Source organism: Vulpes lagopus, chromosome 2, assembly GCF_018345385.1.
Source record: "Vulpes lagopus strain Blue_001 chromosome 2, ASM1834538v1, whole genome shotgun sequence".
NCBI classification, from domain to species: domain Eukaryota; kingdom Metazoa; phylum Chordata; class Mammalia; order Carnivora; family Canidae; genus Vulpes; species Vulpes lagopus.
The window spans coordinates 166381074-166401185 of record NC_054825.1 but is presented as its reverse complement, the minus strand read 5'-3'; the positions used below and the strand labels follow the sequence as shown (position 1 = coordinate 166401185).

The 20112-nt window shown below is 60.0% G+C and overlaps 2 protein-coding genes and 1 long non-coding RNA gene across 10 annotated transcripts; 1 reads left to right on the top strand and 2 right to left on the bottom strand.

The window, feature by feature from the left end:
• Window positions 1-124: 124 nt before the first annotated feature.
• Window positions 125-10453, bottom strand: DMPK (DM1 protein kinase). 7 transcript variants are annotated; one of them, XM_041746299.1, is made up of 15 exons: window positions 10034-10448; window positions 7678-7769; window positions 7309-7392; window positions 7124-7219; window positions 6391-6539; window positions 5958-6051; window positions 5503-5709; window positions 5170-5418; window positions 4401-4486; window positions 3036-3147; window positions 2119-2318; window positions 1926-2023; window positions 1715-1761; window positions 1343-1432; window positions 125-1008 (listed from the first exon to the last, which is right to left on the bottom strand). In XM_041746299.1, the coding sequence occupies exons 1-15, from the start codon at window positions 10191-10193 to the stop codon at window positions 856-858; spliced, it is 1917 nt and encodes a 638-aa protein (XP_041602233.1). In that variant the 5' UTR covers window positions 10194-10448; the 3' UTR covers window positions 125-855. The 7 variants fall into 7 exon arrangements, with proteins under 7 accessions (XP_041602233.1, XP_041602232.1, XP_041602231.1 ...); XM_041746298.1 differs by having other exon boundaries at window positions 1343-1428; XM_041746297.1 differs by having other exon boundaries at window positions 5155-5418; window positions 10034-10447.
• On the top strand, window positions 1314-2760 carry LOC121485683. Its single transcript, XR_005986346.1, has 2 exons — window positions 1314-1451; window positions 1901-2760. It is a non-coding gene; the product is annotated as an uncharacterized LOC121485683 (long non-coding RNA).
• A 1083-nt stretch (window positions 10454-11536) lies between the features above and the next one.
• On the bottom strand, window positions 11537-18868 carry DMWD (DM1 locus, WD repeat containing). 2 transcript variants are annotated; one of them, XM_041746294.1, is made up of 5 exons: window positions 18254-18868; window positions 16887-17069; window positions 13392-14660; window positions 12458-12532; window positions 11537-12083 (listed from the first exon to the last, which is right to left on the bottom strand). In XM_041746294.1, exons 1-5 carry the CDS (start codon window positions 18692-18694, stop codon window positions 12036-12038), a joined length of 2016 nt encoding a protein of 671 aa, XP_041602228.1. In that variant the 5' UTR covers window positions 18695-18868; the 3' UTR covers window positions 11537-12035. The 2 variants fall into 2 exon arrangements, with proteins under 2 accessions (XP_041602228.1, XP_041602229.1); XM_041746295.1 differs by lacking the exon at window positions 12458-12532 and having other exon boundaries at window positions 18254-18867.
• Between the last annotated feature and the right edge of the window lie 1244 nt (window positions 18869-20112).

Sequence of the window (20112 nt, the reverse complement as noted above, 5' to 3'; positions counted from 1 at the left end):
CCGCTCGGCGTCCCCGCTAGCTTCCCGCCAGGCCATTGGCCGCCTCCACTCGCCTTCCGATTGGGCCCACCGAGCAGCCTCCTTCCCGCAACGCAAAGAGAGCGGACACCGCGCAGTTCAGAGCTTTGGGCAGACGGGAGGGCCTTTTATTCGCGAGGATCGGGGGTGGGGTCCTAGGTGGGGAGAGACAATAAATACTGAGGAATGTCGGGGTCTCAGTGCATCCAAAACGTGGGTTAGGGCGCTGGGGTCCTGGAGCCTGTCAGCGGGTCGGGGGACAGACAGGTCAATAAATACCCAAACTGCCGAGGCGGGCAGGCGGAGCCTGCGGTGGCTCCGAGAGCAGCCTACGTGAGGAGGGCGCGGGAGTCCCCGAAAAAGCGGGGCTGGCAAAAGCACAAGGTTCCCGAGAGAGCGGGCTGAGCTCGCACTGGACGTTCGCCGCGGGAAGAGAACGTTCTTGGGGACAGCAGGGCCTCGTGCACAAGGATTTGTGGTCTGCGAGCCGAGGGGGGCGGGGCAGGCAACACTGACGGCCCACCCCGGCCCTGTGCTGCCTCCTCTAGATCGCAGTTTGCCCATCCGTGTCGGGGCTCAGCCAGGCCGTAGGAAGGAAGCGGCGTGCCATCCCCCCGGCAGCGGCTGCGGCATTCCCGGTTACAAGCCTTCCAGGAGCCCCGTGCTCCGACCGCGGGCCCGGCTCCTCCCTCCCCGGCCGCCAGGGGGCGGGCCCGGATCACAGGGCTGGAGCTGGGGCGGAGACCCACGCTTGGAGCGGTGCGCACGGGGAGGCGGTGGGAGCGGCTTCTGGGCCGTGCCCAAGGCACCCAACCCTCCGGCTTGGGGCTCTAGGGTTCAGGGGGCGAAGGCGGCTCCCGGCTGGCGCCAGACCGGGGCGAGATGGTCGGCGCGGGCCACCAACCCAGTGCAGCCCAAGGCGGCGGCAGCAGCCAGAGCAACGGCGAACTGGAGCAGGGAACGCGCCTCCGATAGGTCAGGCTTAGGGACCTGCGGACAAAGGGGCGGGATCAGGTCCCCCGTGACACGGCCCGCCGATTGGCTCCTGGGACTCGCCACGCCTCCGCCCGGAGGAGGGTCCCCAGGCCTCTGCACTCCGCCCCGCCCCCGCGGGCAGCTGCGGTTGGTCCGCTGGCCAAGCCTTAAGTCTTGTCCGAACTCGCCACTGGCTGCTTCCTAGCGGCCTGTGCTGATTGGCTGCTCGGGCACCCTCCCTCCCCGCGGCGGGCCCCGCCCGACAGAGGCGCAGCTAAGCAGAGGCGGCTGGCGGTACGTGGAGCGAGGAGGGGGCGCGGCGGCGGCGGGCGTGAGCAGCCGGACGTACCCTGGCAGGGAGCAGCAGGTGGCGGCGGTGCATGGGGCCTGGCCCCACCAGCGGGCATTGGCCCCGAGCCACGGCCTGGGGGCCATCTAGCTGGAGAGAGAAGGGACAGGTGACCCGATCCGAGCCCAGCCCGGCCCGACCGCCCTCGGCAGGGGGCGAGAGGCAACGGAGGGAGTCGGGAAGGAATCTAGGGAGATCCTAGAGGGGACCTGGTTGGAGGCCTGGACCGAGGGATATCTGGTAGACGTGGGGCTGGAGGGTGTCTGCCTCCTGGAGCCCCAAGAGATAGGGTGGTCCCTAAGCCTGGATGGGGGTACGGGGTCTGCAGAGGGGCCAGCAGGCTTGATTCAGGGGTAAAAAGAGGGGTCTTACATGGGAAGGTGCATCCGTGGCCCGGGGACTGGGGACCCCCGTGACAGCTGGAAGGAGAAGAGAGAGGCATAGGGCGTGTGGAGGGACGGAGGAGGGCGGTGGCGCGGCGTGCCCCAGCCTGGGCCCCTCGCCCTCCCCCAGGTGTCCACACGCGCCGTGGGCCCACCTTCCCCCCGTTGCCCTCAGGAAAGGAGACGCATGAGGGACTCGCCTGCATCTGCCCCCGCCTGCAGCAGCTCCATCCGCTCCTGCAGCTGTTGGACGCGCGCCTCCAGGTCCTGGTTCCGGGCCTCCGCCTCCCGGAGCTGACTGTGGGGAGGTAAAGGCCGTGAGCACTCCGGGACCCGAGCGGGACAGGCTGCTGGCGGTAGAGAGCAGCCCGGAGCCCCGACCCTGACCCCGACCTGGCAAAGTTTTGGTTAGCTGTGCGGATGGCCTCCAGCTCCTGGCTCAGGCTCTGCCGTGTGAGCACCTCCTCCTCCAGGGCCTCCTGGAGCTCCCGCAGCGTCACCTGGGTCACCTGGGTCACCTGGGCTTCCACCGCGGCCGCTGCCGCCACCGCCGAAAAGGCCTCCGGAAGGGCTTCCGGAACCGCCGCTTCAGCCTGCGGGCGTGACCGCACTTAGGGCTGCCTGTGGCTCCTGCGGCACCCAGGACCTGGGCTAGGATCCTCCCTTGTCCTCTAGAACTTTCTGTGACCCCACAGCTCCTCTGCTGACCCAGTTCTCCTCCTCCCCTAACCAACAGCAGCTCCTGTCCCTGTCTCCAGCCTTTGGTCCTGGCCCTTCCCACCCACCCTCCACCCAGGAACCAAAGGGCTGTTCCTAAAACTCTAGCCCAGCTTGTCCCTGTCCCTCTCCCCTCGGGCCCCTCAGCACCCTCAGGGCAAGGCCTGCCTCATCAAAAGGCCCCGTTTGGTTGTTTCCTGTGGGCTTCAGTCTCCCCTCCCCTCACCCTCCACCTCCCACTGCTCCTAGAACAAGTCACCTTACCACCCTGCTTTCCTGTTCCAGAATAAACCTTTGCCTTGAGGCTTTGTCTGCTGACCAGTGGGTATGTTTCTTCCCTTGGGCAATCCTCCTCCTCCTCCTCCTCCTCCTCCTCCTCCTGAGGAGTCCCCCACCTCCCCCACACAATGACTTGTTCTAATTTCTTCATAGCGATCATTTCTGACTGAATAATTTTGTCTCTACTGTTTTCTGTCCCCTTCTGTCAAGTGAGCCCCAAGAGGGCTTAGCACTCCACAGCACACAAGACCCCGGAAGCCCTTGCCTGCTCTCTGGTTCGTCCCTGACGGGCCTTCTCCTTCAAAAAGACTCACCGTTTCCTCTGGTGGGGACATTGGGGGCTCCGGGCTGGGCGCTTGCACAGGTGGCTCAGGCAATGGCTCGGCCTCCAGTTCCATGGCCGTGGGGCCTAGGACCTCCTCGTCCCTGGAGAGAGGAACAGGGCCAGGGGACGGAGAGCTGGGCCCCCTGCGGAGGTTGCCCATCCCCTGGGTTCAGAGCCAGGACTCCCTCTCCTGTGGTCATGGGAGAGCCAGACCCTGAAGACCCCCTAGTGTGAAGGGAGAGGGGCAGAGAGAAAGGGACAAGTTGCTAGGTTGGTGTGACAAGTCCCCTTCTTGTTAGTAAAGGCCTGCCACTCACGTGGCCTCATGCCCCTGGGAGCCAGCCTCTCTGCACCTTCTGGCAGATCCTGGGGTCCAGACACCCATGCTTTGGGGTCTGCTCATCTCTCTCCATTGGACCTTTGCGGACTCCTCTCCTTAGGAGGTCAGGACAGGGAGGACACCCACCTCTAGCCACCTCCAAGGACATGGTATTTAGATTGGGTGTGGGACCCCAGGACAATGACTCTAGTCATCAGCACCCCAACCCCTGCCATACCCAGCTGCTGGGAAGGGGTCACAACCTCTCCGGGTATATGAAATTGCAGTAAAAGTGGATGTCCCCTCCGGCCCAGGGCTCCCTCCCGTGTAAACAGGTCTCAAAGGCCCGATCATGAGCCTGGGTGCTCACTGAGACCAAGCCAAAGCTGTTCATCCAGCCTGGGTTATAACAAAGAAGCCAGATCAACTGAGTCCTGTCCCACCCCATGAGAATACTGCCCAGTGGCTCACGCTTTCATTCATTCAGAATAAGAAGTGGCATTTGCTATACACTGTCCAGTAACAAAACAGACTAGAACACAGCACGTTCTCACAGTTGTCAGGTATGAGTGCGCATATGTGAGCCAAGGACCATCGTTGATGGTGGGCTTCCTCTTCCTTGTCCAAATGTTCTAATTTACTTGTGCAAGCAAGGTATTGTTTGTATAATTAATGTTTCTAAAAGGCTTGCGGTTATACGAGTGGTCCAACGAGTTTGTATTCCTTTAAGAGTGACTTAAAAAAATTCTTATTTTTGAAATTCTTATTTTCTAAGATTCTGAGAATTCCGATTCCCATGACTGTACTAGAAATCAAAAAGTGGAAGGTTGGAAGCTTCTGGAAGGCTGAGTCTGTGGCTCTGAGGCTTTACAACTGAATCTGTAATTTTGCATTACTTATAGTCTGAGATTTTAAGGTCCTACACCTCTGGAGTCCTAATAGTCCTTGGTCCCAAGGCAGTCAAGTTCCAAGACTGATCCTGCAATCCCACTGGGTGTTGCCACTCCTCACAGGCTGCCCAGGGGCAGTGCCTACCTGAGGGCCATGCAGGAGTAGGAGTAGCCCACAAATGGCAGGTGGACTCCCAGTGGCATGCCTTCCCGCATGTCAGACAGCGTCTCCTGGAGAAACACAGATGTGGAGTGACCGGTGCTTGTCAGGGCTGGTCCCCTGCTCCTCACCCCACCCCAGCTTGGAGCCTATCTGAAGTGGCCCCTCCCTCATTTTCTTTCAATATATCCTGTAACTTCCCTCGGGACACTCTCCACACTGTAATTATATACTTCTCTAGGCTGTAAGTGGATGAGGGTGGGACCAGGACTGGCTCGGTCCCTGTGTGTCCCCAGCAGCACCCAGCACAAGGCACCCAAGCTGAACACACACAGGATAGCTTGTATCACAATTGAGAGAAGGCCTAAGAGAGATTTCTCCACAAAACAGTGCTTTCCTGCCTCTCACTTCTCATCGCTCCAGGTCCCAGCTCCAATAACACCTCCTCCAGGAAGCCCTCCGAAACTTTCCATGCTGAATCCAGGAGTCCCACCCCCTGCATTCCCCCATCTCACCTCTGAACTCTCTGGGGAGTCACTGGGGACCAGTCTATGTTCCCCACTAGACTGTGAACCCAGGTCATCGCTGGGTTCCCAGCGCGGGGCAGGTCACAGAACAGGTGCTCTGAGAGAGGAATGATTTCAAGACCCGAGGAGATGGGTACTATTCTAACCCCAACTTTATGGGTGAGGGATGGAGGGGGGATACCCTCTGCCCAGCAGGGGTTGCAGGTACCTACCCCGCCCCCGCTCACCATGGCAGTGAGCCCATCTTCCACCACATCGAAGTTGCACGTGTCAGTGGCACCCTCAAAATCCGGCGTAAAAGGGGGCACGCTGTCTCGGAGACCGTCCCAGTCAAGGCCAAAGAAAAAAGGATGATTCTGGAAATCACCTGCTCCGTCCCGGCCCAGCCGCGTCTCAGGGGGACACAGCAGTTGCTGGATGAGGTCTCTAGCCTCCTCAGGGACCCCCGCATCGACCAGCGGCAGAGACAGGTGCTCCTGCACGAGGGAGAGGGAAGGCGGGGGACGTAAGCCTGGCAGTACATGTGGAGGGAGATCAGGGGTTTCTCTGGCCGTGCTCACCTTATAGTGCACGATCTTGCCGTAGGTCTCAGCCGTGGAGTCGGCGTAGAAGGGCGTCTGCCCATAGAACATCTCATAGGCGAACACTCCCAGCGCCCACCAGTCACACTCCGGCCCATAGCTGCCCATCCCAGGCCCACCGCCTACGGCCTGCAGGATCTCGGGGGACAAGTAGTCCGGGGTGCCCACAGCCACCAGCGACCGCACCTGAGCCAAAAGGTCCACAGCTGGGATCGGCCCCATCCCTCCTAGCCACGCCCCGAGTGCTTGGTCCCTCCCCTGGCCTGTTCTAACCCGGAGCCTCTCACCCTCTTTCCCCCTCCACATCTGATGGGACCCCCACCCTAACTACCTGTGCGCCTCAGCCCTGCCCCCGCACTCTGCACTTCTGGTCCCCCCACCTGAGCCCACTCCTCACTGGGGGCCCGAGTTGCCTGAAGCGGGGCACTGCTCACCGTTCCGTCTGCCCGCAACTTGAGGCAGGAGCCGAAGTCGGCCAAACGGATGTGGCCACACCGGTCTAGTAGGATGTTGTCGGGTTTGATGTCCCTGCGCAAACGGAAGGTGAGGGGGAAAAGTGAGCCTCTCCCATCCATCTCACCAGGCTCCACCCCTGCAGGCCCCACGGCCTAGGTTCCTCCCCTCTTAGGGAGACCCTGCTCTCCAATTGTGGCCTCTCAGGGCCCTACCCCCCAACCCCCCTTAGGGGATTCTGAACCCCACTCCTCGGGTCCTGTTCCCAGTGGACCAATGAGGTCTCCCCCCGGGCCCCGCCCCCTCTGGGCTCCAACCTCTGCGGTACCCTGCCCCCACCCCCCGTGCAACTTCTGCTTTCCCTCTCTGGGCCCCGCCCCCCAGTCCCCGCCCCTCAGCCCCTGCGGCACCCACCTGTGTACATAGCCCAGCCGGTGCACTGAGTCTATGGCCATGACAATCTCGGCCAGATAGAAGCGCGCCATTTCGGCCGGGATCCGCTCCCCAAACTTGCTCAGCAGCGTTAGCAGGTCCCCGCCCACGTAGTACTCCATGACCAGGTACTGGCAGGGGGCGTGTCATGGGGGGTCAGTCGCACCCCTTGGCACTGAACGGCTAACAGCCCAGGACAAAGACTGCCGCAGATGCCCCATCCCTGGGCAGAGATCCCGCAACCCCAGCTCCTAGAGCCCAAGAAATCTCCCAGGCCAAATCAGAGACACACACACACCCCAAACCTAATTATCCCAGGATGTCACTAGACAGGGAGAGGGGAAAAAGCCCAGAGAGTTCCCAGTGGCCAAAGTACAGAGGCTAGATACCCTGCCCAGGGCCCCCCATATAGATTGTAGAGAGTTATCCCAGTCCAGGTAAGAGATCCTCCCCCCCGACAGTGGCATCTTTACAGGATCCCCCAGAATCAGTCCGGGAAAAGAACAGTAAGGGACATCTCCCATCCCAGGAAAGGAAAACCAATTCCCACCACACCCAGAGACACCCGCAGCCATTTGGAGGCAGCTCCCAAAGCCTAGAACTTCCTCTCCCTGAATCCGCCTGGTTCACTGTCAGCCTCACTGACAGCCTCAGGGTTCACTGACAGCCTCAGGACTAGGTCGGTCTCCCTAGTACCCCCTGGCCTGAGGCTCACCAAGTAGTTCTCGTCCTGGAAGGCGAAGTGCAGCTCCGTGATCCAGCGCCGGTCCCCGTTCACCAACACGTCCCTCTCTTCGCGGAAGCACGACACCTGCGGGGCACCCAGAGGCACTAAGTGGCAGGGAGCGGGAGCTAGGGCGGGTAATCCTAGCGCCCTGCACATCCAGCCCTGGCCCTCACCTCGCCTCTCTTCAGCATGTCCCATTTATTCATGATCTTCATCGCATACACCTGGCCCGTCTGCTTCATCTTCACCACCGCTACCTGAAGGCCGAAACGGGGTGACTGGGGGGGCGGAGATGGCAGGGGCAATCCCCGGGCTCGTAGGATTTTTCTCCGCCCCTGACACAACCAAGTCCTGGCCCCGCCCCCACGGCTAACGCCACGCCCAGCGACCTCAAGCCCCGCCCCCGCCCAGCTGGTGTAGGCTTTCTCAACTCGGTCATTCATCAATTTCTAAGGTCCCGCCCCAAACCTCTGGGTCCCGCCCACAGCACGGAAAGTCGTGTCGCCTGCTCCGCGGGCCTGCAGCCGCCACTCCAGGCTCACCTCGCTGAACGCCCCGCGTCCGATCACCTTCAGAATCTCGAAGTCGTCCCTCTGCAGTCGGGCCTCCTTAAGCCTCGCCGCGATGGGCTCCACTGGGGGGCGGGGATGGTGAGAACCGAGGCTGACTGGGACTGACCCGGGAGACAGGAGGACGTCCCACCCCCTGCCCCTCAGTCTCCTCCACCCCCTCCCTGGGTCTCCTCTGTCCCTCATTTTCTCTTCTCTGTGTCTCTCCTGGGACTGTCAGCCTCCCAAGGGCTTCCCCACAACACTAGGTGAGGTTTGGGGGACCCCAAACTGCCCTCCTACAGAAAAATGTGGGATGCCTGAGGAACTCCTTTAGGGGAAGCGCACTGAACAGGAGGGACTCTAGTGGGTGCAGGTGGAGAGCCGAGCTCTGGGAAAAGGATGCTCTGAAGAAAGGAAGATAGTAAGCCAGTCCTCAGGCTGCCCCCCCACCCCGTTTCAAGCCCCACCCCTACTCCCGCGGGAGTGGGAGCGCCAGACAGGCCCCCCACCCCAGAGTTCTCAATCTGCCTCTGATCCTGTCCTGGAACATTCAGTTTAGTCCAGTACCTCCAGGTCTATTTAGATGCTAGTGGCTTTGGACCACACTTTGGGAAACACTGGATTTGGGGGTGGGGCCCCGGAAGAAACAGGAGAGGAAGACAAAGGCAGCATGGACCCAAATCCCGGGCTCTAGTGCATTCGCTCCATCCTCAACTCCAGGAAGTGGGCTTCTCTTGTTGCCCCTCATTTGCGGGTGGGGAGATCAGGGCTGAGATGGGGTGAAGAGAGTAGCCCGAAGTCCTACAGCTAGGAATGTTCAAGAGGGCAGGTAGCGGGGCGGAAGGGGCAGGTGGAGGAGAGACCCAGCCACAGGGAGAGGGAGGCCCGGGAGGTGGTGGGGGACTTAGGGGGGCAGGACACAGAGAGGGAGGGGTTCGGGGGAGAGTAAGGGGAGACAGAGTGGGCCTATGGCAGGTTCCGGGAGAGTGGGCCGGCAGGGAAGAACCAGCCAGGGCCCAGGAACGGGGGAGGGAGGAGAGAGCCAAGACGTTGAGCCCTTTTAAGGCAGCAGGAACCCGGGCCCCCTCCCCCTCCCCGGCAGCCTGACAGGGGAGGGGCCGCAGGATGCTGCTCGGGCCACAAAAGGAGTGCTCCTTAAGGGAGAGTCAGACCCCTGTCCCACGCTCTGGCCTCAGTTTACCCTGCTAGCTCAACTTCATGCTCTGCAAAGTCAGGGCTGAGAGAGTTACTAAGGGCTGGGGGAAGTGGGAAGAAAGTTCTTCCAGGGGCTGAATGGCCTGGCCTTTAGTCTCCACCTTCCTATCTGAGAAATGGGAGGGACAGGAGCGGGGCCTGATCAGAGAGAGATGAACACAAGAAATGAGGGAGAGGGAAAGGGCAGGAAGGCAGAGACATACAGAGCCCAAGGACCAAGAGCAAGCCACCGAGGCATGAACCAGTGCAGGGGCAGAGTGTCAGAGTGTCAGAGAGACAGAAAACCAAGTGAACCTCAGTCCCTGGGGGGAGAGGGTGAGGGCAGACAAGGCCAGAGGCTGAGGTGGAAGCATCTTCCCTCCAGACCGGTCTCCAGGGAAAGACCTGGCCAGGAGGGACTTTGTGGGAGAGTTGGAAGGTCAGAAATCAGGAGAACAGGGGCCCTAGGATGCTGGAAGGAATCAAGGCTGCCCCGTGCAGACAAGAGGGAACAACCAGGGCTGAGGTGGAAAGTGGGTACACCCAGAGGAACCCTAAACTATTTCTCCTCCATCCAGGGGGTGGGGGTGCTGGGTAGCGCCTGTCTGCAGAGCTGGTTCTCCCCCAGGGCCTGAGTCACCGCACCCTCCCAGTGCCTGGGCACCTGTTGGGGCAGCTGGAGAGGCTGGCGCCAAACACCTGCCCATTGGCCGCGCCCCTGGCAGCTGCCCCATGCCGTCCCTTCCGCCTGCCCCAGTGCTCTGGGAAACCAGGGTGGAGGGCCATGGGGCCCATTTTGGTGGTGGGCGGGGGGGGGGTGTCCTGGCATGTCCCTACGCCTAGACTTTGGGGAGGGAGCACAGGAGGACCATGGGAGGCTGTGCCCAGTCCAGCCTGACCCACGGCTCCCAGGTCATGGTTCTGAGTCACGGCTGCCCTAGCCTCTGCTGACCCCAACCAGCCCTGCCAGGGTGCACAGGGGTAGGGGCATGGCAACCCTGGGACCCAGGCCAAGTTTTGGGCTCCTGAATGGGAGGCTCTCCCACGTCCATCTTGCCCCCAACTATCAGCCACTGTGCCCGGACCCATCTTCTGCCTCTGCCCTGCCCCCACGCCCCCCCAACCTGGGGCACCCATGCAGGCAGGCACTTACCCCACTGCAAGAAGTCGGCCACATACTTGTCCTGGGCCAGGTCGGAGGCACCCAGTTCCTGGTGGACGCCCAGGAGAAGGTCGAGCAGGGGCTCCAGCCCCAGGAAGCCAGGGTCCAGCACCAGCTGCTGGAGCCGCCTCAGCCGCACCTCGGCTGACATGTCGGCCAGGCAGCACCATGGCCCCCTCCCCGGGCCGGGGGCTCGGGGTCTTCCCGTTATGGGGCCTGGCAGCCCCTGTCCAGGCCTTGGGGCTCTGGCTGCATGTCTGCCTGTCCCCAGCTGTCCCCTGGGCCTCTCTGGCCACTTCTCGGCTGCTGCTGAGGCCTCCTCCCCTTCTCCCCACCCCTGGGTACGGCCCCCTCCCGCCTCCCAGCCTTAACCCCTCATGAGCCAGGCCCCCCAGTTCCCTCCCCTCCTGGGCCCCTCAGAAAGCTTCAGTGTGAGATGGGGGTGGAGAACTTCAACTCTTGCACTATGCCTGCCCCCCCAAAAAAAGGCGGAGCACAGCGTAAGCTACAGGTGTGGCAGATGCCAAAGATGAGCCCTCCCATTCTGAGGGGGCCAATTGAGGTTCAGGAGGATTGTGTAACACCCCTCTCAAGCCCTGGAATTGGGGTGGGGGAGAAAGGGGTGAGGCCTGGGAAGGGGGGGCAGGAGGCCAGGGGAGCTTCGCGGGTGACTCAGCCGCAGATTCAGACTTTGGGACGGTTTAAATTTAGCCCTCAGGCCCTCTGCTTTACACTAACTTTTTTTTGGCAGGAGGTGGGGAAGGGGTGGTGAGAGAATTGGGAAGGGAGGCCCTCAGGAGCCAGGACCAGGGGTGACCCGCTGGCTGAAGCCTCGGGGGGAGGCAAAGGAGCCCCCAAAATAGCTCCTTGGACCCAGGCCGCACAGCCACATTCCTGCCCAGGCTAGGATTAGAAACAGAAACATTTCGGGGGGTGGAGGGCAGAGCGGGAAGACACCACTCCCTGCAGCTCCGGAGAGCCAGCCTTGAGGGCTTTTTGTTGTTCTCTGTAGGGCTGGACAGTGCTGGGGTGGGGGGTGCGGACCACGATCTCCAGCTGGCTCTGAACGCCTGCGCCCCAGGGGCCAGGAGGCCTGGAGGCAGCAGGAGGCCAGGAGTTCTGCACACTCTGGGCACCTCGCGAGTTACCTGGGGGACCCATCTGGGCAGACCCCCCCCCCCCGCCCCCTGAACTGACCAGTTCTGGCACTTTCAAACAACTGGGAAGGGGGCCCTGGGGGCACTCTTTCCTCCGTTTGTGGGTCCGTCCTTCTCGGTACCCAGGCCGTATGAGCTGTGTGCCTGGAGTGCGGTCCCTCCCTGGCCTTCAGTTGTTCCTGCATTAGAATAGAACAGGGCGGGCGCTGGTCTGGGGAGAGGCTGGGCCTAACTCTTGCTTTGGTTGAAGCAGCTGGTTTCTACGACTGCTGTGAAAGTGCACGCATGCACTCACGCACACTCCCTCCACACCTCCCGGAAGGGAACAGAGACACTGTGAAAACAGGGAACTTTAGTATAAATAAGAGGTCCTGGGGGACAGGGAGGGCCCCGAGGGGCTTCCATAATTTAACACTCTTCAAAAGCACAAACAACAGCAGGGGCAGGGTGGGGGCCAGGGCAGGGGTAGGCCACCCCCACCCTGCCCACAGGATGAGGGGCACATTGCAGAGCTTGTGGGTGGGGAGCTTCTCCCCCAGGAGTGACCAGTCACATGCTGGGGACAGGGAGGAGGCGAACACTGATGTTTCAGAGGAAGGGGTCATTGTACTTGGCAGTGGGTGGGGACAAGGCTGAGGCCACACAGGCCACTACATCCCCCCAAGTGTCTGGGCCAGTCTGGGGGGCCCTCTGACCCCCATATTTGTGCAGGGCAAGGGACTGGAGCAGTCCATCCATCATGGTTAGTCTTGTTAATACATTGATCCGTGAGGTCAGCAGGAGGGTTATGGCTAGGAGGCAGGGAACATGGGTGAGGAACCCCGACATCCATGGCTTCACACCACTGTGCCACTTGGGGAGTTGCCTGGTTGGGAGGAGATGCCCTGGGGAAGATGAGAGGGGAGACAGGAGGGTTAGAGGCCGCCTGGGGCTCCCATCAGTCCCCCAGGGAGGGAGCCAGCCAGGAGTTCCCAAGGCGGCTGCCACCTGGCCTTGCCCTTCAGGTGGCTGCCACCTGGCCTTGCCCTTCGGTCCACCCAAGCACCCCCAGAGGCCGAGCCCCGCCCCCAGGCCACTGCTCTAGAAAACTCCCATCTCCACTAGCTTCCCTGACCCCACAGGTGGTATTCTCAGACAATAGTTAAAGTTCTCAGCTGGTCCTGAGCAGAAAGGATAGGGTAGGGGTGGAGAGGATGGGGATAACTTGGGGCTCTTTCTGACTTGGGGGTTACAGGGAAAGAACTCGGGACGATCCTACCTCTACCACTGACTTGCTGGGTGACCTGGGCCAACTTCCTTCCCCTGTCTGGGCCTCGGCCTCCTCGTCTGTGAACTAGGGAGATAGAGGGGTCTCTTTTAGGACTCACCAGACTCTTCAAATCCCAACGACCCTGCCTCTGAGACTGTTAGAAAGTTCTAAGGATTCAAGGCCCTACAGTTTTGAAACCACTTTCTGAGGGAACCAAGCCTCGGCCCTCAGACCTAGCATCTTGGGTGTACAAGCCCAAACCCCGCAGAGCTGAGCCACCTGAGACAAGAGCTCCAAAGATGGGAGGTGCCAGGCCTGTGCTTCCCCTACTGGAATCTTCCCCACCTTCCTGAAGCCCATGGCTACTCCAGGAGATGGATACATCCACCCACCACCCACCTTTCAGGCTCCCTAAGAGGTGACGGAGGTCAGCGAGGAGCGGTGACTTGCCCAGGGTCACAGAGGGAGCAGCACTGGAACCCAAGCTGGGATTCCACAAGCTGTGACTCCAGTGGACGGGCTTAGATCCAGAGTCTGAGATCCACACCAGAAAGTGGGCCCACAGACTCAGTGTTGCCCACAGAATTTGACCCGCATTCAAGGGTTTCACAATTCAAAAATCCTATTTCCAGGAGAAACACAGATCTGGCTTCAAGTGACAAGCGATAAGACCTGCCTGTGCCGGGTCCACTGGCTGCCCTTCAGATAGCTGGCCATGGTCGTCACCACTCCCAGCTGTCTCTTCTACCTAAGCCTCTCTCTGCTGCCATGGAGAGTTCTAAAAGCCCACTACTCTAAGATCTGAGAAGTCTTGCTCTAGGACACTGGAGATTTCCCTGGCTTCCCCTCAACCCTCAGGGCTAAAGGCTGTGGCTGTGACAGGCCCTCCTGCCAATGCCTGCCTCTTCCTGGGCTCCAGGGGGGCTGGCGTGGGGCCACTCACCGCCTTGCCCGGCCGGGCCCAGGTACAGATGAGGCCCTCCTGGCAGGCGGTGATGATGCAGTCCTCCAGGAAGAGGAGGACCGTGAGGCGCTCCTGGGCGATCTTCTTGCACACGAGGGGCTCGAGCAGTGGCACCTCGTGGATGCGTGGGCACAGCGCAGTGCCCAGCACCTTGGCTGGGTCCAGCCGGCTGCGGGGGGCGGGGCCGCTGGGCTTGTCCCCCCCACCGCTGCCCCCACTGCCGCCCCGGCTGATGTTGCCCAGGCTATGGTAGCGCTTGTGCTCTTTCTCCGACCCCCGGTCCCGCCGCTCCTGCAGTGTGAGCGTGGCGAAGCGGCCGATGCTGAACGGTGTGCCCGGCTCTGTGGTGGCGCCCGGGCCACCTGCCTTGCCGCTGCCCGCCGGGTGTGGGAGGCTGTTGGAGCGGGACAGTGAGCGGGGCAGGGGGCCGGGGCCTGGCTCGGCACCCCGGGAGCTGCTGGCGGCGGGGGGCGTGGTGCCAGGCGTGCCAGGGAGGGTGCGGGTACGGGCCAGGGGCGGGTGCGGGTAAAGCACGTCTTCGGTGAGGTCCCACAGGCAGAACTGTGTGTCCTGGCCAGCAGAGCCGAAGCGGTAGGTGATGGGGCCAGCTTTGGGCAGTGGGGAAAGGGGGGCTCCCCCACCTGAGCCCGTGCCCCCCGCGTCGGGCTCCTCTTCCTCCTCGCCACTCCGCTCACCATCACCGCTGGCCGCCGCTGCCTCCTCGGCCCTTGTGGTATAGGGGTCAAAGGCCACAGCATTGACCCAGGACTTGTGGCCGTGGCCTCGGGCCACCACACGGCCCTCAGCAAAGGACCACACGGTGACCAGGTCATCTTCACCACCTGTCACGACATAGCGCCCGTCGGGGCTCCAGCACACACACAGCAGGCCCCCAAAGTAGCTCTTCATGAGCCCCCGCAGGAGCATGGAGTCGAAGTGGAAGACGCGCAGGCAGCCATCCTGGCTAACGCAGGCCAGGTGCCGGCCGTCGGGCGAGAAGGCAAACTCGTTGAGGGGCCCTTCGCCCACTGCCCATTTGGCCAGAGGGTTGCGGGGCGCCTTGCTCTTGGCAGCGTAGACGGCAAAGCCCTCGCCCTGCTTCAGCAGGCTGTACTGGGGCGGGGCCGAGGCGCACGGGTGGCTGACATTGTACAGGTACAGGTGGCCGCTGGCATGTGATGCCAGGAACAGGCTCTCTGACTCAGGCAGCCACTTCAGATATGTCACCTTGGTCTTGTCGATCAGCCGCTGCCAGGAGAGATGGTGGGGGTTGGGGAAGGCAGTCTGCTCCTGGCAGACCTCCTCCCCGACCTGGCTCCCCAAAACGGCCCTCACACATGGCCTGGACCTCCTCGGAGAGGGGCCCCACACTGAGGGAAAGGATGGACACCAGGCCAAAGGAATGCCAAGGAAGCAGGGCTACCTATGAAGCAGTCACAGGGAGTTCTACAGAGCCTTGTTGTCCCGTCTTCAGTACGGGGACAGTCCTGCCTTCCAGAGAACTCTCCTCATCTAACTATGTCCACTGTCTTTACTGTGTCAGGCTTCAGCAAGAGATCAATTCACAGAACATCAGCTCCCCCAAAGAAGGGATCTTTATCAGTGTGGCCCACTGGTCTAGCCCCAGAGCACAGACCTGTGCACACAGGAGGTGCCTGGAAATGATCTGCTGGACACAAGAGTGACAGCCCCACCTGCCAGCTGCTCATGTGCCTCTGCTCCTTTCCCCCCCACAACCCATATCCAATCCTCCGCTAATACTCAGAACCTGCCCTCTTTTCCCCCTGCCCCCCAATCTACTTCAACCACCCCTGCACTGGCCTAACTGGCCACCAGGCCACCACTGCCACTCTGTTGCCAGACAGATGCTGTTAAAAGGTAAGCTGGCACCAGGCACTCTAACACTAACCAATGGCAGCTGTTCTCAAGCAGGGTTCCAGAGAACTGAGCCTTGAAGCTCCTTGGCACCCACTGTACACAACGAATTAACTTCTTCTCCAGGCATCTAAGTTGCTTCTCATTCTTGGGAACGTTTGAAAATAATCAAATTGGGGCACCCGGGTGGTTCAATCTGTTAAGCATCTGCTTTCGGCTCAGGTCATGATCTTAGGGTCCTGGGATCAAGCCCCACATCGGGCTCCCTGCTCAGCAAGAAGCCTGCTTCTCCCTCTGCCCCTCATCTCACTCGTGCTCTCTCTCAAATAAATAAATAAAATCTTAAAGAATCAAACGATTTCTGTGTTTTCTGGCTAAAATGAACTCTGGTCAAGAAAGGATCTGAAAGCCAAGGTTTTTCCATGACCCTCCAGACCCTCCACAGGCAAGTCTCTCCCAGTTATTTCTCAGGACCCAACTACCACCCTCCCCTCCATAACTGCTCTGGCCACACAGCCTTTCTGCTGTCCTGCTTCCAGGCTTTGGTCCTAGCTGTTTCCTTTACTCAGAATGTCCTCCCCTGATAACTTTCTTGCCTCCTTCAGGTCTTTGTTTCAATGCCATCCCCGAGTAAAGCCTTTCCTGACCAGCCTACTTAATTTAAACCTCACCAAGCACTCTACATCTCCCTTCCCTACTGGATTCTTCTCTGTGGCACTCACCACCTTCTGACATACAGCATAATTAACTTGGTAACTGTCTGCTTCATCCAGCTAGATGAAGGCCCCACAAAGGCAGGGCCCTCTGTTTTGTTCACTAAGATGTGAGATTCCTGTACTTAGAATAACAGCTGGCACAGGACAAACGCTCAATAAATATTTTGTGAATGGATGAGCTAGGGCATTTTTAATCCATTTACTGTTGTTGCCCTCGATCCCTTCTGCCATTTGTACATTCTGTATATTTATTGAGAACACCTCCTCCGAATGGAGAGAAGACAGAGGACAAGAGCAGCCCTCGCCCACGGATAAGATCGTTCCTCGGCATGTCCTTTGGCACCAGGTCTAGCCAGGACTGCGTTATCTCCACGTATGAATTCATAACAGTCCTGTGAGGCAGGGATGAGGATCCCATTTTGCAGAGAAGTAAAACTGAGGCTCAGGAGGGACAGTCACCTCTCCAAACACCACACAGTGAGTAAAGGGTGCCGTAAGGATTTGACTCCAATGCCCGAGGGCCCAGAATTTGAAGACCAAGAACTCTGACTTCAAACAAGTCTCAACTAGTAACTGGTCTCCGGTGTCTCCCCTGCAGCATGGGCACAATCCCTAACTCTAGGATGAACACAAAGGAGTAATGTGTTCACAAAGGGCTAACAGCGCAGGCCCCAAGCACAGCAGGTGCCACCGTCATCACTCGCTGCTATCATGCTAGCTGCTTTCTGTGAACCCGCACCATCTGTCAGTTTGTCCCGTCTCTCCTGTATCCTGCCCCTCTCAGGCCTCTGCAGCTCCCCAGGCAGCTGCAGTCTCATGGCAATGGTGTGTGGGTGGTGAATGGGGAGGGGGAGCCAATATAGGCCCTGGGGCCCATAATCACCTCTTCGTTGAATAGCTTGCTGGTGTCCTTCTTGATGAGATCCAGGTACTGCACCTGGCCGGCTGAGAACCCCACCAGTAGGGAGATGGTCTCTGTGGCAGCAGTGAACTGGTTGAAGTCATGGCAGGTGGGCTGGGTGCCCTTATAGATCCGCTTGTCAATTGGCTTGTTGAGGTCAATGGACTTGAGCAATGGGAGAAAAGGAGTTAACAGCTTTTACCACTGAGAAGAAGGAAGAGGGTGTTGAGGTTGGGGGAAACCACTAAGAGGAAGCAGGGTGAAATCCCTGAGTGAAGCGGGTAGGTGGGTGGGTGAGTGGGCAACCACAGACAGGAAGGGGGACCCAAATCATAAAGCCAGAAAACAGGCAGGAAGGTTCCCCCCTCCCCCACCCCATAGGAGACCACAGTGCCTCCCCCCAAAGTTGGACCCTCTAACTTTAGGGACACCCTTGCATGCAATATCAAGGCTAGGGGTCCCCACAGTCCCTGAGCTCCAATTCCTTTCCAGTCCTGGCCCATAAACTCAGCAACTCCCTTGGATCTTAGCAATTCAATATTCCAAGCTCTCCAAAACACAGGGTCACCCCAACCCCTGGGACTTTAAGGCCTCACATCCCAGGATTCTCCTTACTTTGGAGTCCCTAAATCTCAGGACTCCCATTACAGTTTGTGGATGCATTAAATCTCACGGTCCTCCACATTTTTGGTCCTTCATCACCTCAGGGTTCTCAGGATCTCCATCACTTTTGGGGACCACCATAACCTCCAGGGGTCTCATTTTCTTGGGGACTTCCATCACTCGAGACACCCATCACACCTGAGGATGTCCCCTTAGGGCTCTTATCACTCCCAGCTCCCCATCAGCTCAGAGATTCTCATTCTCTCCAGGACCCCCATGATTCTCCAGGACCCCTGCAGGATCTCCATCACCTCTAAATGCCCCATCAATTCCACAATTATTCTCCCTCTGGGGTCCCAAAGTTTAAAGATCCCCTCCTAACACCTCTGGACTTACAAAATCCCTGGGCTTTCCATCACTTTCAAGCTTGCATCACCTCATGATTCCCTATCACCTGCAGATTCCCTACCACTTAGAACCATGGAGGATCCCATACCACTTCCGAATCTCTCCAAAATACCACTCCTGAAGCCCTACGCATAACCAGAGGGCCTCCCATATTCCCACCACCTTTTAGAGTTTTGCATTACCTCGGGGCACCCATCCCCCTGGGAGGTCCGTCACACGGAGGATGGCTATCTCAGAACCCCATATCAATTCAGGGACCCTCCTATCACTTCTGGATCACCTCAAGGGGCCCTATCCTCTCTGCCAGCACCGAGGCCACCACGATGCAGGCCGCTCACCCGTTGGCTCCCGCGTCGGCAGCAGCCGGGGTAGAAATAGAGCTCGCGGCCCAAGTTGAAGCAGACGCGGTCTCCTCCGGCACCGAGCCCCGCGGGCGTGGCGGGCGGTTCCCCGGCCCCGGCGCTGTCGGGCTCCCCGAGGCGCACGAGGCTGAGGCGCACCGCCGGCAGCGCGGGCCCTGGCCCCGGGCCTGCGGGCGGCGGGGACGGCGCGGAGCCCGCGGCGCCGGGGCCGGAGGAGGAGGCAGGGCCGGGCGGGGGCTGCGGCGGCTGGGGCGGCGCCGGGGTCTGGGCGGAAGCCGGACCCGACCTGCGAGCGGCGCCATCGCCGGGGAGCAGCTTGTAGAAGCCCTCGCGGGTGCGGAACTGCGACTTGATTTCCGCGCAGTCCCCCATGGCAGCGCCGGGGCCCGAGCCGCCCTCCGCGCCGCCCGCCGCCATCTTGGGCGCCCCCCCGCCCAGCCCCGGCCCCGCCGCTGCCGGACCGCCGCCCGCCGCCGGGCCCCCTGCCGGAAGCCGCGGGCCCGTGCCGGAAGGGGTGGGGTGGTCACCCAGGCGACGCCTCTTCGATTGGCAACAGGATCTGAAGGCGGGATGAGCTCCGGTTGTCGCTCGGGTAACGGTTCGGGGGCTAGGGGGCGGGGCGAAAGGTGGGCGTGGCGTTTGTGCCCGCGTCCGACGTGTGGTTGGCTGGGGGGCGCGGCCCAGAGGGAAATTGGGCGGGGTCAGGGAAAAGCACAAATCCCTAGCAACTGGCGCCCTGGGAACCGTTTGCCTAGCAACGGAGGGACCCTCAAGAGATGGCCTGGTTCATAACCTGGCTTTGCCATCACGACACAGACGACCCCAGTGATTCCAGTGCCTCCTTAGACTCCCAACATACACCTTCCTGACCTTCAGTGTTTCCCACTGACGTCTTAAAATCCCCGACAGGCGACAGCATCTCCAGACGTTCCTCCCCACCCTTGATGATCCCCTAAATCCCGATGATCTCCAGAGTCTCCATAAAACTCCAAGGGTGTTTTCATCCAACCTACTACCAATTAACGTTAACCCCAAACATTTCCACATTTCCCACCAGCCTCCGGTGTGTATCTCCATGACTTCACTATCTTCAACAGTCTCACTTGGTCCTCCAACACCCTCTTCTGACTCCAGAGTTTTCATGGGTCCCCACAATGCCTGCATGTCCTGATTAGTAATCCCAAAAGCTCTTGCTGATCCCACGAGCCTCCGCTGATCGACAGTGCCCCTCACTTCTCCTGAAGCCACCCTGCCCCAACACAGAACCTCTTTGACCCATCCTTAGTGGTCTCTCAGATTTCTCACCAGAAGGTGCCAGAGGCATCTCACACTCAACAAGTCCCACAATGAAACTGACATCTTTCTTCAAGTCCTGCTCCTCTCCTGTATCCCCCCACCTGAGAGCTCACACTGTTATGCCCCCAGTCACCCAGGCTGCAGACCTCCCTAGATCTGTATCGTCTCCCTTCACCCCTGCTTCTGGACCCCAAGTCTTTTTCATTCCGTCACTTGAAGTCCTTTTTTCCAGTCCCTTTCTCTGCATAGCCCTGGTCCAAAGTCCTCCTCTCTTGCTCAGGCCATCTCAGCATCAGCCTTGTCTCTGCTTCCCCAGACTCTCCTCCTGCCCCTCTATGTACATTCCACTTGGCATCTAGAAAAGTCTTTCTAATGCATGAATGTGACTGGGGCCTTTCCTTGCTCCAAGCCCATCTGTGGCTCCCTACTGTTCTCAGGGCAAAGTAAAGCCCTGAGTGATCTGCTCCAGCCAATCTCTCTTTCCAACATCATCACTCACCACTAACTCCTCACATCATGTCCAAACATGGAGATTCCGG